The 18,624-nt window shown below is 41.7% G+C and overlaps 1 protein-coding gene across 2 annotated transcripts in view; it reads left to right on the top strand.

Moving 5' to 3' along the window:
• The window catches only part of LY96 (lymphocyte antigen 96), a 44,608-nt gene extending 29,938 nt beyond the window's left edge, over positions 1 to 14,670 (top strand). The window contains exons 4-5 of one of the 2 annotated variants that reach the window (XM_017851633.1): positions 5,713 to 5,765; positions 7,874 to 7,995. In XM_017851633.1, coding sequence (XP_017707122.1) covers positions 5,713 to 5,765; positions 7,874 to 7,972 — 152 coding nt within the window. In that variant the 3' untranslated portion in view covers positions 7,973 to 7,995. Of the gene's footprint in view, positions 1 to 5,712; positions 5,766 to 7,873; positions 7,996 to 14,631 lie in introns of those variants that run through there. The other variant, XM_017851634.1, reaches the window with a different exon arrangement.
• Positions 14,671 to 18,624: the final 3,954 nt, after the last annotated feature.

Here is an 18,624-nt window from a genome sequence, read left to right on the forward strand (position 1 = left end):
GGACCTAATTAAATGAAAGAGCTTCTGCACAGCAAAAGAAACTACCATCCGAGTGAACAGGCAACCTACAGAATGGGAGAAAATTTTTGCAATCTACCCATCTGACAAAGGGCTAATATCCAGAATCTACAAAGAACTTAAGCACATTTACAAGAAAAAAATCAAACAACCCCATCAAAAAGTGGGTGAAGGATATGAACAGACACTTTTCAAAAGAAGACATTTATACGGCTAACAGATACATGAAAAAATGCTCATCATCACTGGTCATCAGAGAAATGCAAATAAAAACCACAATGAGATACCATCTCACACCAGTTAGAATGGCGATCATTAAAAAGTCAGGAAACAACAGATGCTGGAGACGTTGTGGAGAGATAGGAACACTTTTACACTGTTGGTGGGAGTGTAAACTAGTTCAACCATTGTGGAAGACAGTGTGGTGATTCCTCAGGATCTAGAACTAGAAATACCATTTGACCCAGCCATCCTATTACTGGGTACATACCCAAAGGATTATAAATCATGCTGCTATAAAGACACGTGCACACATATGTTTATTGCAACACTATTCACAATAGCAAAGACTTGGAACCAACCCAAATATCCATCAATGATAGACTGGATTAAGAAAATGTGGCACATATACACCATGGAATACTATGCAGCCATAAAAAGGAGGTGTTTGTGTCCTTTGTAGGGACATGGATGATGCTGGAAACCATCATTCTGAGCAAACTATTACAAGAACAGAAAACCAAACACTGCATGTTCTCACTGATAGGTGGGAACTGAACAATGAGAACACTTGGACACAGGAAGGGGAACATCACACACTGGGGCCTGTCATGGGGTGGGAGGGATGGGGGAGGGATAGTATTAGGAGAAATACCTAATGTAAATGATGAATTAATTGGTGCAGCAAACCAACATGGCACATGTATACATATGTAATAAATCTGCACGTTGTGCATATGTACCCCAGAACTTAAAGTATAATAAAAAAGAAAAGAAAAGAATGGAAGATATGAGCAAGATATGAGCTTTCTGGGCAGGCACAGTGGCTCACACCTATAATCCCAGCACTTCGGGAGGCCGAGGCGGGCAGATCACTTGAGGTCAGTAGTTCCAGACCAGCCTGGCCAACACAGTGAAACCCAGTCTCTACTAAAAATACAAAAGTAGATGGGTGTGGTAGCACATGTTTGTAATCCCAGCTACCTGGGAGGCTGAGGAAGGAGAATCACTTGAATGAAGGCAGACGTTGTAGTGAGCCAAGATCCCACCACTGCACTCCAGCCTGGGCTACACAGTGAGACTCCAGTCTCAAAAAAAGAAAAACAAAAACAAAAAAGCCTTCTAAGACAGACAAAACAATTGAAAAAGAGGTCTATCCAACAGAAGAGGTTAGAACTCCGTCTGCCTACCTGACCTGCTAAGTGTTAAGACAGTCTCCCTAAATAGAAAACTAGGGGTTGTTCTTTTTTTTTTTTGAAACAGAGTCTCGTCCTGTTGCCCAGGCTGGAAATGCAATGGTGCAATCTCGGCTCACTGCAACCTCTGCCTCCCTGGTTCAAGCGATTCTCCTGCCCCAGCCTTCCCAGTAGCTGGGATGACAGGTGTGTGCCACCATGCCTAACAAATTTTTTGTATCTTTAATAGAGCTAGGATTTCACCATGTTGGCCAGGCTGGTCTCGAACTTCTGACCTCATGATCCGCCCACTTCGGCCTCCCAAAGTGCTGGGATTATAGGCGTGAGCCACCACACCTGGTCTAGGAGTTGTTCTTATTTCTTTCTCAAATCCTTAAGTCTCATCCATCTTCCTCCCCCACACCTTTCACAAAGTTGACAGAGTTGGCTTCATGACCAGAGCCCAGGGCCCCGTATACAGAAGGGCCCTGTGCTTGGGGTTTAATGCCCTGTGATCACAATCTTGAAATTCTTAATAATTTTATTTTCGAGTGTGTGTTTTGTGTAAGTGAAATCTAATGAGATGATGGGGTATGAACCCACCTTCCCTGGACTGGTTCTTGGTTCTCGCTGCCCACTTCCCTGCTGGCACCCTGGGATCCTCTCCCCTCTTCTGTCCAGTGCCACCTGCTAACCTCTGCTCCTGGTGAAATCCTGGCTACAGGGAGGGTCAGGATCTGGTGTGGGTGCCCTGCAGTATCTTGCGTGGGCATGACAGTGGCTGCCCTACCTTGGCTGGCAGCGCCACGGCCCTGTTCAGCAGCTGACTAGTTGGGCACACCATCCCCTGCTCCACCCCAAAACAGGTAGTGTGTGGAGGTATTGCATGGAGGTTGCAGTGCATTGAGAGTCACTGTTGAATAGCAGGCCTGTGGGAAAGAAAGATACTTGCTTGGACTTCCTGCCCCTCACTGGGGCACAGGGCATCTGGCAGTTTGTGGAAGGAGGACCCTGACAGGCAGCTCTCAGGCCGAAGCTTGCACAGGAGCCCCCAGTGGTGGAGGAGCCCCTGGGTGTTTCTACACTCACCTGTGCTGCTTGCTGAGGGGGCGTTCCCTCAGGCTGTTCCACACCTTGGGGATCTTCTCTTTCTCCGTTCAAACTTCCTGCCTCTGGCTTGAGTTAGTTTCCTCTGGCTGGCTCGGCTTGAGGCACCCCCTGGGGATGAGCAGGGAAAGACAAATTGTGTAATTTCAGTGATTCTACCTTAAAGTTAAATGCTTTGATATTTGCATTTAAAACTGGCATTGTATTATAAGAAGATGAATACTGAAATTCATACTAATAGTTTAAAATGTTCTCTTTATTACAAATGATATTAAATTGCAATAAAAACATTATGGCAAGTCTAGAGAGAGAAACACATAGAAGAAAGGAAAAGTTTTATGTTCTAGTAACTTTAACAGGTTTCCCCCATCTTTTGAATAGGCAGCCTCACATCGTCATTTTGTGCTGGGCCTTGCAAATTATGGATTTAATTATGTAATGATGTATTGCATTACTTTTCATGGCAAAAACTGCAATTACTTTTACACCAACCTAATAGTTGGTCCTGAAGCTGGGTACTGAGAATTAGGTACTAGGAGCCAGATTCAAAAATGTCCAAAGCAAAACCCCTGTCCTCATGGAAATTACAGACTAGTGGAGAAAACAAGATCCTAATGAAGTAATAAAATAAAGAAAAGGAGAAAAATGAAATATGATTCAATTTGTGAGAAATACTCTCAAAGAAACTAGCAAGTTAATAAGATAGAGCCTATTATTATGTTATTATATAATATATACATATATAACTAATATATTAATGCATTAATATTCACAAGGTATGAATATGTTATTATTCACAAGATGCCATTAGAAGGAGGGTCTAGAAGCGAGAAAGAATAATATTAAACGTTATAAGTAACATTTAGTGGTAATAATATTTAATAAGTGCTGTGTCCCAGGCCTTGTTCTTAGCACTTAACATGTATTAACTGGTATAGCCCTTGTGATAATTCTATGAGATATGTGTTATCACCCATCACCGTTTTACTGAGCCATAGAAAAATTAAGTGACTGGTCCGAAGTTACACACCAAGTAGAGGAGCTGAGCTTCAAACCCAAGCAGTTCTGGCCCCAGGGCCATCACTCTTACAAAGATGTTATATTTATCCTTACTGCGTCTTTCCCATTGCATATTGTATTTGGAATGGTTTCTTCTTATTATTTTGGGGGTCTTTTTTTGTTTTTTAAAAATTTTAATTTTAATTTAATATTTATTTATTTTGAGACAAGGTCTCCCTGTCACCCAAGCTGGAGTGAAGTGGTACAAACACAGCTCACTGTAGCCTCTACCTACTGGGCTCGAGTGATCCTCCCACCCCAGCCTCTCAAGTAACTGGATTACAGGCACACGCCACCATACCCATCTTTCTTTTTTATATTTTGTACAGATAAGGATCAACCATGTTGCCCAGGCTGGTCTTGAACTTCTGAGTTCAAGGGATCTCCCCTCTTCGGCCTCCCAAAGTGTTGTGATTACAGGCGTGAGCCACCGCTCACAGTTGGAATGGTTTCTTAAATATCTATATCTTCAATAGACTTTAGCTCTTTGAGAGAAGGGACAGAGTTGTAGTACCATTGTCTTCCCAGGCCCTGGTGGGTAGTAGGCTTTCAATAAGTAGTTGTTGAATTGTTAAGTTTTGAATTGGATTGGCCTTGAATGAAAGATCATAAGATTATGAAGACATGATCACTTTACTGAGCAGAAGAAACACCTCAGGTATCAACTCCTTTAGTAAGGATACACCTGGCTAGGTGTGGTGGCTCATGTCTGTAATCCCAGCACTTTGGAAGGCCAAGGCGGGCAGATCACCTGAGGTCAGGAGTTCAAGACCAGCTTGGCCAACACAGAGAAACTCCGTCTCTACTAAAAATACAAAAATTAGCCAGGTGTAGTGGTGGGTGCCTGTAATCTCAGCTACTGGGGAAGCTGAGGCAGCAGAATGGCGTGAACCTGGAAGGTGGAGCTTGCAGTGAGCCGAGATCGCGCCACTGCACTCCAGCCTGGGCGACAGAGCGAGATTCTGTCTCAAAAAAAAAATAATAATAATAATAATAACAATACACCTTTATTTGCTTTAAAGAAAAGCAAAAGAAAAGAAAAAACAGTTGGGTGCAGTGGTTCATGCCTATAATCCCAGCACTTTGGAAGGCTGAGGTGGGCGGATAGCCTGAAGTCGGGAGTTTGAGACCAGCCTGGTCAGCATGGTGAAACCACGTCTCTACTAAAAATACAAAAATTAATCGGGTGTGGTGGCAGGTGCCTGTAATCTCAGCTACTCAGGAAGCCGAGGCAGGAGAATCTCTTGAACCCGTAAGGCAGAGGTTGCAGTGAGCAGAGATCACACCATTGTACTCCAGCCTGGGCAACAGAGTGAGACTCCGTCTCAAAACAAACAAACAAACAAACAAAAACAGAAAAAGGATACATCCAGAAGTAAATAAGTAAATGCTTATTTGTGAGAGTAGAAGTATACACGCAGACATTATTTATTTACTTCTGAGAACAATATTATAGTTTTTGATTTAACTATTTATATTAAAAATATTTTTGGCCACTGTTTCTTTTGTTTGAGATTCAAAACATATATTTCTATCTTTACCCCATAACATCACGTTCACTACTTTGTTCTGACTAGAACAGTAGGGTGTGGATTTTCCTGCACTTTTGACTCTGTGCTCCACAGCTTGTGTGGGGCCAGGCCCATGGCTATGCACTTAAACAGAAGCTAACTTGAGCTTCTCAGTGGTGTAATTGGGAGGCACTTCAGTATTCGGGCTGCCTCCAAAATATCTCATGTGTCTTTGGAAAGATTATTCTCCATTATACTCAGCTTAATGTGCCTCAATGTCTCTGAAAACTAGTTTAAAATATACATATGTAACTTGGTCTGAAGCATATTAGCACTAGTTTGTTCATCGTTTATTCATTATTGAGACCACCAGGTCTTAATAGTCTGTGTCCCCTAAGAGATAAGATAGGGGCAGGTGTACAGAGAGGCTCTAGGGGCAGGGAAAGGAAGCCACAGGAGAATAGTAGCCAGGGTATAAAAGGTTCATTATTTTTCTACAGTTTTGCTTGGGACTGCCTCTGTCAGTAGTTAAGTGTATGCCATAAAGGTGTACTCTATGCTACCAAGAAAAAATTCACCTAACCGTGACCAATAACGTCTTGTATTTTATATTTTGTTTGCAGAGACTGTGAATACAACAGTACCATTCTCCTTCAAGGGAATAAAATTTTCTAAGGTATTGTTCAATATTTATTTTGTACTGTCTAACCTTTAGCAGTAATAGACATGTTAAGCATTTGAAACAAGCAATTCACAACTTCTTCCTTTTTTTTTGAAATGGGATCTTAGTCTGTCACCCAGACTGCAGTGCAGTGGCACAATCTCTGCTCACTGCAACTTCCACCCACCAACCTCCACCCCAAGCAATCCTCATGCCTTTGCCTCCTGACTAGCTGGGACTACAGGTGCGTGCCACAATGCTGGCTAACATTTTGTATTTTTGGAAGAGATGCAGTTTCACCATGTTGCCCAGGTTGGTCTTGAACTCCTGAGCTCAAGCAATCCACTCCGCTTAGCCTCCCAAAGTGCTGGAATTACAGGTGTGGGCAGCTGTGCCCAGCTGACAATTTCATGAATAGCAATTCAAGATTAAGATGTTCAAGGTTTTTTCCTTCACTTTTATTTAGAATTAGCTTTTTTTTTTTTTTTTTTTTTTGACTGAGTCTTGCTCTGTTGCCCAGGCTGGAGTGAAGTGTGTTCTGGGCTCACTGCAACTTCCACCTCCCAAGTTCAGGTGATTTTGTGCCTCAGTCACCCAAGTAGCTGGGATTACAGGCACATGCCACCATGCCCAGCTAATTTTTTTATTTTTAGTAGAGATGGGGTTTTACCATGTTGCCTAGGCTGGTCTCAAACTCCTGGCCTCATGTGATCAACCCACCTTTGTTCCTGGACCAAACTGAGGGTCAGGCTGCCATTTCTTGCAGCCCAATAACAAGATGCAGATGAACTGGGGAGGAAGAGAGCTTTCGTTTCTGCAACTGGTTACAGGGAGAAGGTCTGGAAATTATTGCCAGACCAACTCAAAATTACAAATCTTTCAGAGCTTATATTCATTCTAAGGAATATGTCTATGTGTAAGTGTGCATTCATCTGAAGACACAAGTGATTAACTTCTTTTAATCTATGACTAAGGTCTGAGTCCTGAAGACCTTCCTCTGGAGCCTCAGTAACTTTACTTAATCTAAATGGGTCTGGGTGCTGGGGTGATTACCTTTATCTTGTCTCCTGCTAAATCATGGAGGTTTGAGGAGTTCCTTCAGACCCCCAATAAACTTGGTTGTGGAAACCTGGGGAGTTTCTTCAGACCCACAATAAAACTTGATTAATCCTAAATGGGTCCTATTAAGAATTTCTTAGTTATTTTGTCATGCTTTAAGGCCCAGGAAAGGCCTGGGCAAAACTCCTGATGGGCTTTTGTTACATCCCATCCTTTGTATAAGGGCACTGGCTTTCAATATTTAACTTAACCACTCGGTCAGTACTGAAACAGTTGTTAGTGAGACCTGGCCTTGGCCTCCGAAAGTGCTGGGATTATAGGTGTGAGCCACCGTGCGCAGCCTTAGTATTAGGTCTTTTGGTATTTTTTCTTTCTGTAGACTATGGAAAAATTGCACAAAAGATAGCATCTTTTTCCACTTCATTTTTTCCCTTTAACATACATGGGCAAGAGTAATTTGAATGCAAGAGCTCATTACTAATCTGTTGAACAGTCTTCAGATGAAAGCACTGAATGACCACTGTGTATAAGCCAGTAAATCTCTATAACTATTCATGTAATATACTAAATATAATGTGAATATTGTTTAGGAGAATAAAAATCATGTAAATTACAGACTTATTTTGTTCAAGATTTTCTTGGGAACTTAGCCTGGTCATCCATGCCTTTGTAAAAATAATTGCTGCCTCGATGAATAATACCATTGTGATTTAGATGTTTGCATGACGTATCTAATAATGAAATTTTATGCATTTTACTTTTGGTGACCATTTTAAAATAAAGTGTAATAATGCATATCTTTCATTATTTTGTTATAAACTAATATCTAATATTTCAAAACCTCTTAGGTTAGTTTTTAAAAATAACATAATTTTATAATTGGGAAATAAATGGGCTTATGCTCATCTAATTCAAAGACATGGAAAATTTTGTCTCATTGGAAAACTAATAAAATCAATCCAATTTAAGTGGCTTTCTGCTAGTAAGAGAAAGTTCTTACAAAGCCTCTGAAATAGTAGCATCTAACATTTTGTATTACTTGTATTTCTTATACTTCATTTTAGGGAAAATACAAATGTGTTGTTGAAGCTATTTCTGGGAGTCCAGAAGAAATACTCTTTTGCTTGGAGTTCGTCATCATACACCAACCTAATTCAAATTAGAATAAATTGAGTATATAAACAAATTTTTTGAAGGTATTGTTCCTGTTTTAAGGGTACTCAGGATTTGTTTTAATCAGATATGGTAGGATAGGAAGATGCAGAAATGACTGTCATGAAGAAAGAAGCTTATCCTCACAGATCTCTAGAAAACCGAGGTGTGGTGCACCATGCAGAGCCACCTGGGGAAGCACCAGGGTCTGTGAGAACGTGGAGGGAGGGGGAAAATGTGGGCAAGAGTGTTTATTGTGTTTTTCATAGGAAGCAATGGGCAAGGTAGGGTAAGTAATTGATATGGTTTGGCTGTGTCCCCATCCAAATCTCATCTTGAATTGTAGTTCCCATAATCCCCACGTGTTGTGGGGGACCCAGTGGGAGGTAATTGAATCATGGGGGCGGTTACCTCCATGCTGTTCTCATGATAATGAATGAGTTCTCATGAGATCTGATGGTTTTATAAGGAGCTTTCTCCACCCACCCTTTTGCTCTGCACTTCACCTTCCTGCCACCATATGAAGAAGGATATGTTTACTTCCCCTTCTGCCATGATTGTTTCCTGAGGCCTCCCCAGCCCTGCGGAGCTGTAAGTCAGTTAAACCTCTTTCCTATATTTTATTTATTTTTTTGAGATGAAGTCTCACTCTGTCACCCAGGCTGGAGTGCAGTGGTGCCATCTCGGCTCACTGCAACCTCTGCCTTCCAGGTTCAAGTGATTTTCCTGCCTCATCCTCCCAAGTAACTGGGATTACAGGCACCTGCCATCACACTGGCTAATTTTTGTATTTTTAGTAGAGATGGGATTTCACCATATTGGTCAGGCTGGTCTTGAACTCCTGACCTCAGATGATCAGCCTCCCAAAGTGCTGAGATTACAGATGTGAGCCACCGTGCCCAGCCTAAACCTCTTTCCTTTATAAATTACCCAGTCTTGGGTATTTCTTCATAGTAGCATGAGAATGGACTAATATAGCAGTGTTGACCTAAAAGGAAGAAGCTGAGGCAGAATTAGTGTAAGTAGAGAGTTTATCTGGGTTAAACTTGAGGATTGCATCCTGGGAGCATTACAACTTGAGTTGCCTGAATATATACTCCATAAATTAGCAGCAGTTACAAGAGGGTTTTTAAATGGAAAGAAGAGGGAGTTTCTGAGTTGTTTACCAAGAATTTACATTAAAAATGCTGGGTGCAGTGGCTCACGCTTGTAATCCCAGCACTTTGGGAGGCTGAGGTGGGCAGATCACCTGAGGTCAGGAGTTCGAGACCAGCTTGGCCAACATGGCGAAATCCTGTCTCTACTAAAAATACAGAAATTAGCTGGGCCTGGTGGCATGCACCTGTAATCCTGGCTACTCGGAAGGCTGAGGCAGGAGAATCGCTTGAACCTGGGAATTGGAGGTTGTAGTGAGCCAAGATCATGTCACTGTACTCCAGCCTGGCGACAGAGGTGTTTTTGGTGAAGTTTATAGAAACAAAAGGATGGGGTCTTTTCTGCTTGGAGACCCCTCTCTCTATATAGAGAAAGCTGTTTCTCTTTCTCTTTTCTTCTGCCTATTAAACCTCTACTCCTAAACTCCTCGTGTGTGTTTGTGTCCTAAGTTTTCCTGGTGCAAGATGACAAACCCTGTTGCGGGAGGGAAGTCAGGGACACCGAATGGAGGGACTGGCTGAAGCTGTGGCAGAAGAACATAAATTGTGAAGATTTCATGGACATTAATCAGCTCCCAAAATTAATACTTTTATAAATTCTTATGCCTGTCTTTACTGCAGTCTCTGAACATAAATTGTGAAGATTTCATGGAGATTTATCACTTCCCCAATCAATACTCTTATAATTTCCTATGCCTGTCTTTACTTTAATCTCTTAATCTCGTCATCTTTGTAAGCTGAGGATGTATGTCACCTCAGGACCCTGTGATGATTGCATTAACTGTACAAATTGTAAAACATGTATGTTTGAACAATATGAAATCAGTGCACCCTGAAAAGGGACAGAATAACAGCAATTTTCAGGGAACAAGGAAAGATAACCATAAGGTCTGACTGCCTGAAGCATTGGGCAGAATAGAGTCATAGTTTTCTTCTTGCAGAAAGCCCATAGATGGATGTGCATGTAGGAGAAATATCACTGAATTTTTTTTGCAGTAAGGAATAGCCCTGGGGAAGGAATGCCTTCCTGGGGGTAGGTCTATAGACAGCCTCTCTGGGAGTGTCTGTCTTATGCGGTTGACATAAGGACTGAAATACACCCTGGTCTCCTACAGTGCCCTCAGGCTTACCAGGATTGGGAAATTCCAGCCTGGTAAATTCTAGTCAGACCAGTAGTCTGCTCTCGAACACTGTTTTCTGTTAAGATGTTTATCAAGACAATGCATCCACAGCGGGATATAGAACCTCATCAGTAATTCTAATTTTGCCTTGCCTTGTGATCTTAATTGTCCTTTGAAGCATGTGATCTTTGTGACTTACTCTGTGTTTGTACACTCCCTCTCCTTCTAAAATCCCTAATAAAAACTTGCTGGTTTCATGGCTCGAGGTAGCCATCACGGTCCTACCAATATGTGATGGTACCCTCGGAGGCCCAACTGTAAAATTTCTCTCTTGTGCTCTTTCTCTTTATTTCTCAGACTGGCCGACCCTTAAGGAAAATAGAAAAGAACCTATGTATTGGGGACTGGTTCCCCTGATAAAACCCTGGGTTTATACTCCAGACAACATAGCAGCTTCATATTGGAGGTTCATCTGGGATACCAAGATACAACATTCATTGAAACGGTGAGCAGAGGAGCAGATTCCAACTCTGTCCTTTCATTTCAAGGCTCTCAGTCTCCATTTAAGAACCAGATCAAACCAACTACTGGGCTACCTTCAGTCATTTAAAAACAATTAGCATGGCTGCCAGCCTCATAAGACTTGGAGGACAGGCTTTCTGGAGAGAACATGGAGAATTCCCCCGTACCTATGGGTTGCTGGGCATATTGGTCCTGTTTGAACCAGCTTACTTTCAGAGAGGACTTAGCTGTTGCATGGGGCTGGAAGAGGTTTTGGAGCAACTGAGGATTTCTGGCTGGAGCTACCACCTGGTGTTATCCAAAGGCTTCTGGAGTGACCCCAGCTTCTGACCACCTGATGGGGTGTCATTAACAGGATCTCCACTTTTCCTGTCATAATTTCCTCCTTTCCTGTCCACAACTACCGTATCTCTCATCCTCTCTGTAAAATCTGGAGTATATGCCTCCTGCTGGTCTTTTCCACTTGGAGACCGTTTCTCTTTCTTTTCTCTTCTGCCTATTAAACCTCTGCTCCAAAAAAGAACAAAAAACAAAAAGCCACAAGGATGTGTTTTTTTGCTAAAGAAAATGTAATTTTGCTGGGTGCAGTGGCTCACACCTGTAATCCCAGCACTTTGGGAGGCCAAGGTGGGTGGATCACAAGGTCAGGAGTTCAAGACTAGTCTGGTCAGTATGTTAAAACCCCGCTTCTACTAAAAATACAAAAATTAGCCTGGCGTGGTGGAGGGCACCTGTAGTCCCAGCTACTCAGGAGGCTGAGGCAAGAGAATTGCTTGAACCCAGGAGGTGGAGGTTGCGGTGAGCTGAGATCATGCCACTACTGCACTCCAACCTGGGCAACAGAGTGAGACTCCATCTCAAAAAAAAAAAAAGTAATTGTTTTTTTATTTAAGTGACTAAAATTGCTTTAGAGTAAAGGAAAAATTATACAGATAAAACTAAATGGATAAAGAGAAAAACTAAGCTCAGGCAACAAAGTTACCTCTGAGATCTGTGGTTACCAAGAAGACAGTCAATGTGGAGGAAGGGCAAAATGAAGTAACCATTAAAACAAGAGAGTAGCCAGTCATGATGGCTTCTGCCTGTAATCGCACCACTTTGGGAGGCTGAGGTGGGTGGGTCACCTGAGGTCAGGAGTTCCAGACTAGCCTGGCCAACATGGTGAAACCCTTGTCTCTACTAAAAATACAAAAATTAGCTGGGAGTGGTGGCACGTGCCTATAATCCCAGTACTTTGGATGCTGAGGTGTGAGAATCTCTTGCACCCAGGAGGCGGAGGTTGCAGTGAGCCGAAATTGTGCCACTGCGTTCCAGCAAGGGTGGCAGGGCAAGATCCTGTCTCAAAAAACAAAATCAAAACAAACAAAAAAAACAGCCAACCAACCAAACAAAAAACCCAAAAAGCCACAGGGTGTTATTGCAAAGAAATTGTTCCATTTTGTAGATTGGTATCATCATCTCCCTGAGAAACCTTTATTACAATTAAGGGAGGAGACCACCCATCATACTGTCTTATGCCTCCAAATGAAGAAGAAGTAAAAACTAAAAGACAGAAATGAAATCCACAGGCAGACAGCCCGGCACTGAACCCTGGGCCTGGTAGCTAAAGATCGACCCCTGACCGATTCCAGACATTGTATAGAAAAGCACTGTGAAATTCCCTGTCCTGTTCTGTTCTGTTCTGATTACTGGTGCATGCAGCCCCCAGTCACGTACCCTCTGCTTGCTCAATCAATCACGACCCTCTCATGCGGACCCCCTAGAGTTGTAAGCCCTTAAAAGGGACAGGAATTGCTCACTCAGGGAGCTCGGTTTTTGGAGACGTGAGTCTGCCGATGCTCCCAGCTGAATAAAGCCCTTTCCCTCTACAACTCAGTGTCTGAGGGGTTCTTGTCTGCGGCTCATCCTGCTACACAAAAAATTGTAAAAATAACTACTTTAAGGATAGAATCGTTAATTTTAAATGCTACAGAATGAAAGAGCTTGCTTGGGTTGATGCAGGACCCACAGCTCACTATTAAACAAATGCTGGTGAATGTATGTGATTGAAATACACAGGAGGTGATTCCTGAGAGAACAACAAGCCTAGGGTTTATCCTGAGAAGGAGATTGCCCAACTCTCCCTATAAAATGCCAAGTGGAACACCCCAGGTGAAGTAGTTGATATGCTTCATATGCAAGCCACGTGGGACTGGCTTCATGGTGACCCAAATATTCTCCAACAAAAATTTCTATTACCCACGTCATGGTAAATTGTGGGGTTTAGGGAGCCCTTTTTACATGAGCACCCTGGGTGACATTACTCCAGCAGAATCACAGGACTATGTGAGAAGCCTTATCAAATTTGCTGTCTCTTGTGGGTGTTACAGATGCTTAATAAAATATCAGGGGCAATTAACGAAAAAATAAATAAATAAATAAAAGATGGGAAAAGAGAAAGGGAGTAAAAGAGCTCACTGCAGAAGGGTGATACACATTTTTGGATGGTTATTAATAAATGAAATAAATAAAATGAAAATTTAGGGAGTTAAAACAAAGGCCTTTAAAACACTATTTGCTCCAGATTGGAAAATTTAAGAAAAATCCAAAGACAATGGTTATAATGAGAATGCTACGTTTTACCTGTGGCAATAATGGGGCAAATTAAGATAAAGATTGACAAAAGGGACTGAGTGCCTTGGCCCAACCCCTGCTGGGGACCCATATCCTTTTGATATAGGGTCTTGCTACCTGAGGAATGCAAGGAGGAGAATACTTGAGCAGAGGGCCTCTTTTTCCCCTAAGACTGATTCTAACTAGGTAGGAGCTGCTCTAGATTCTGCAGAGCCTGATAGACAGCTCCCATCTAACCAGAGCTGTTTCACTTGTGAACTTCCAAGGTGAACAAAGGACATCGTGTTTGGAAGGCTGCTGCTGTGGTTAAAGAGGAGTCAAGCAAATCTTTTTCCTTTGAATTATTTATAGTTTAGAGCAATTAAGTGAAGAATGTGTTTGTGAGCAAGTTTACTTTTCTCTCTGAGCTCTCCAGAATTTCATGAGTATTCTGATTTTATGACAATATAGTTATTTGCACAAGTTTAGTAAGATTCGTTTCTTTCAAAACAGGACAATTGGAGACACTGTGTTTTTTTTTTTTTTCCCCAGGGCTTAGACTAGAATAACATATTGTTAGGCAAAGTTCCAGCAAAGCCAACTTAAAAGGAGCCTATGTGGCCAATTAATTCTTGCTGCACTTTATGTGAATAATCAGGCCAAGTATAATAAGCCTAAAACTTATTTTGCACATAAATTGGTCTTACTATAATTTCTCTTTAGGCTGGGTGCAGTGGCTCACACCTGTAATCCCAGCCCTTTGGGAAGCCAAGGTGGGTGGATCACTTGAGGCCAGAAGTTTCATCAGCCTAGCCAACATGGAGAAACCTTGTCTCTACTAGAAAATACAAAAATTAGCCAGGTGTGGTGTGCACACCTGTAACACCAGCTACTCAGGCAGCTGAGGCATGAGAATTGTTTGAGCCTGGGAAATGGAGGTTGCAGTGAGCCAAGATTACACCACTGCACTCCAGCCTGGGCGATAAAGCGAGACTCTCTGCCTTTAAAAAAAAAAATTCTTTAATAGAAAAGGAGAACTAGAGAGAGAGGTTTTTTCAAAGGAAAAGTGTAACACTTTTTACTAGATTTCAGCCCGAACTTTTGTTTTTGAGTGCAGATTGAATCATGAATTATATAATCCTCTAAAGAGTGCCATGTTAGCATTTTCTTCATATTTTAGTTGATGCCCTAATGGAATAGGTTCCTTTTCTATTCTGACACACAAATACTCTTTTGGTTTTCAAAATATTGTTTTTTATTTTTCCTTGTTTTATCTCCAAGGAAACCAGAATCATGGTATTCTGAAGAGTAGAGATGCGAATCGCCCTCATTTGGCATCACACTGGCTCCAATTTGCTTTTCACTGAAAATGCCCTGCTGCTAAGACTGTACAAACATCCTCCCTCTAGGCCTGGAGACTGTCATGGAAGAGGTGAGCATATGAGACTGTAAGGGCCAGTTTTGAGGGATAGAATTAAGTCCAAGTCAGACCCTCCAAATCAAGGATGGGTACAAAGATGCCTCAACAGCCAGTAAAACACGGGACTTTGCCTTCTGAGCTGTTATGTGGCACCTTTTCTAATTCCTGTAGAATTAAAGGAAGATAATTACAGACAGGATAAAGATACCTTGTGACAAAGCCTCCTGGGTACAAAATTCCCAGTTATGAGTTGTGAAGATAGATATATATTTAAAAACTTTTTGTTTCAGAACAATGTTTGCATTTTGTATAGCTAATTGCTAAAAGTTTGTAACTAAACCCAAGATTACTGTAGCTCAAGGCATAGAAGTTAAAGATAAGTCAGTTTTGTTACCTTGCCTTCGGCTTTTTGATTATTGACTTTTACGTAAAACCTTTTTTTTTTAAAGGATAATGAATGCCTATCCATGTCTATTCCTATCTGGACATTTAATTGGCTATAAGTCTTTTGACTCTAAGTCCCTTGGCTTAGAGTTCTTTTGACTCTAAGTCCCTTGGCTATACCAAGAGACTGATTTGAGTGGTAACTCCAGTTCTCCTTCATATTAATTAAACTTTCCTTACTGCAGTGCCATGGTCTCAGTCAACTGCAGTGGGCAAGAAGAACATATCAGGCAATTGATTACACATTAAGCTCTCTGAGTAGCTCCGTGGAGTCCCCTCTCACTTAGCTTTGAGGTAGAGCAGGTTTTTACCTAACCCTGTTTCAGTCCTTATGGGGAGGGGTTTGGAAACAGGACTCACAGCATAGCTTTTTCTAAAAATATCCTCCGCAAACCCTCTCTCTTAGATTTTCTCTTGGATTAAAAGATTCTTTGACCTTCTAATGTGCTTGATGTGAGGACAGGGTTCAGAGCTGTGGAATGGATTATGAGACATGTCATGTTTCCTGCTCTTTTTCTGATGTACACCACATTTCTACTCCAGGGTGGGTCTTGATTTGCTAGGTCAGCCATGTGAAGTATTCCCAGGGTATGGTTAATTGGTCTGGTTTGTCACATGACTGAGGTTGGCTCAATCAGAAGGGATGGATTCAAATTCCTTGGTTGTCTCACTAGATGTAAACAAGGAGGAATGTTGCCCGCATTTCTGTGGACAATCATCTGATGACCATGAAAGGGAATTAGCATCTGGATGAAGCTGATACTGTGAACAGAAGAATGGTTAGTCTAAAAAAATAAGAGCCTGGCATGGTGGGTCACACCTGTAAACCCAGCATTTTGGAGGCTGAGGTGGGAGAATTGCTTGAACCCAAGAATTCAAGACCAGCCTGGGCAACATTGTGAGACCCTGTCTCTCCAAAAAATAAAATAAAAATTAGCCAAGCATGGCAGCACCTGCCTGTAGTCACAGCTACTCAGGAGGCTGAGGTGAAATGATAGCTTGATCCCAGAAGTTTGAAGCTTCAGTGAGCTGAGATTGCACCATTGCACATCAGCCAGGGCAGCAGAGTGAGACTCTGTTTCAAAAATAAAATTTAAAATAATTTTTAAAAATTAAAAAAATAATAACTCAAATTGCAGATACTGTGGGGTCATTGAATCACCCAAGCCTGGGTCTTGCCATACTTCTGGACTTTCTGGTTATTGCTTTAGTGAGTTGGAGTCAGAATTTTATTATCTGCACCTAAGAGCATTCTAGTTGATTCACAGCTAAATTGTCTTACCATTCCCGTCTGAGTTTCCCCATTGCTTTCAGCCCTTCTCTTGCTAATGGTTGCAGGGCTAACTTATCCATTAGGTAGAGTAAGCACAGTGCCGACAGTCCTCAAAAATGTTTTGTTTTAAAAAAATTTTAATTTTTAATTCTTGTGGGTATGTGGTAGGTGTATATATTTAATGTTTACATGAGAAATTTTTTTTAAATCAAAATAGACTTCCAAGAATACATAAGGCATTTTGATACAGATATGCAATGTGTAATAATCACATCAGGATAAATGGGGTATACATCAGCTCAATCATTCATCCTTTTTGTTACAAACAATCCAATTATACTCTTTTTGTCATTTAAAAATATAAAATTAAATTATTTTTTATTATAGTCACTCTGCTGTGCTACCAAATATTAGGTATTATTCATCTTTTAAACTATTTTTTTTTGTACCCATTAACCAACCCCATTCCTCTGTGCCACCCCCTGTTCCCAGCCTCTGGTAACCGTCCTACTCTCTATCTCCATCAGTTCAATTGTTTTAATTTTAGCTCCCATAAATAAGTGAGAGCATGTGAAGTTTGTCTTTCTGTGCCTAGATTATTTCAATTAGCATAATGACCTCCAGTTCCATTCATGTTGTTGCAAATAATAGGATCTTGTTCTTGCTCTTATTTTTTTATTTTTAATTTAATTTAATTTTTACATAGAGATGGGGTCTTACTATATTGACCAGGCTGGTCTTGATCTCTTGGCCTCAGGGGAGGCCTACCGTCTCAGCTTCCCAAAGTGCTGGGATTATAGGCATGAGCTGGGATTATAGGCACCCAGACTCTCATTCTTTTTTGTGGCTAAATAGTATTCTATTGTGTAAATGGTCCACATTTTCTTTATCCATTCATCTGTTGATGGACATTTATGTTGCTTTCAAATCTTGGCTATTGTGAATAGTGCTGCAATAAACATGGGCGTGCAGTTATCTTTTTGATATACTGATTTCCTTTCTTTTGGATAATCCAGTGGGATTGCTGGATTATACGGTAGCTCTATTTTCAGTTTTTGGAGGAAACTCAAAGGTGTTCTCCACAGTGGTTATACTAATTTACATTCACACCAACAGTGTATGAAGGTTCTCTTTTCTCTATATCCTTGCCAGCATTTGTTATTGCCTGACATTTAGATAAAAGCCATTTAACTGGGGTGAGATGATATCTCATTGTAGTTTTCATTTACATTTCTCTGATGATCAATGATGTCAAACACCTTTTTTTTTTTTTTTTTTTTTTTTTTGTTATTAAATATTTTAAAACCCTTTTTTTTTTTTTTTTTTTTTTTTTTTTTTTTTTTTTTTTTTTTTGAGGCAGAGTTTCGCTCTTGTTGCCCAGGCCAGAGTGCAATGGCATGATCTCAGCTCACCGCAACCTCTGCCTCCCAGGTTCAAGCGATTCTCCTGCCTAAGCCTCCCTAGTAGCTGGGATTACAGGCATGTGCCACCACACCCAGCTAATTTTGTATTTTTAGTAGAGACCGGGTTTCTCCATGTTGGTCAGGCTGGTCTCGAACTCCTGACCTCAGGTGATCCACCCGTCTCAGCCTCCCAAAGTGCAGGGATTACAGGCATGAGCTACCATGCCTGGCCAATCGAACACCTTTTCATATGGCCTTTTTGACATCTGTATGTCTTCTTTTGAGAAATGTCTGTTAAAGTCTTTTGCTCGTTTAAAAATTAAATTATTAGGGGGCGGAGCAGATGGCCAAATAGGAACAGCTCCAGTCTCCAACTCCCAGCGTGAGCGACACAGAAGACCGGTAATTTCTGCATTTTCAACTGAGGTACTGGGGTCATCTCACTAGGGAGTGCTGGACAATCGATGCTGGTCAGCTGCTGCAGCCCGACCAGCAAGAGCTGAAGCAGGGCGAGGCATCGCCTCACCTGGGAAGCACAAGGGGGAAGGGAATCCCTTTTCCTAGCCAGGGGAACTGAGACACACAACACCTGGAAAATCGGGTGACTCCCACCCCAATACTGCGCTTTAAGCAAACGGGCACACCAGGAGAATATATGCCACACCTGGCCGGGAGGGTCCCACGCCCATGGAGCCTCCCTCATGGCTAACACAGCAGTCTGCGATCTAACCGCA

This window comes from Rhinopithecus bieti, unplaced genomic scaffold, assembly GCF_001698545.2.
Source record: "Rhinopithecus bieti isolate Rb0 unplaced genomic scaffold, ASM169854v2 scaffold_32422, whole genome shotgun sequence".
Taxonomy (NCBI): Eukaryota; Metazoa; Chordata; class Mammalia; order Primates; family Cercopithecidae; genus Rhinopithecus; species Rhinopithecus bieti.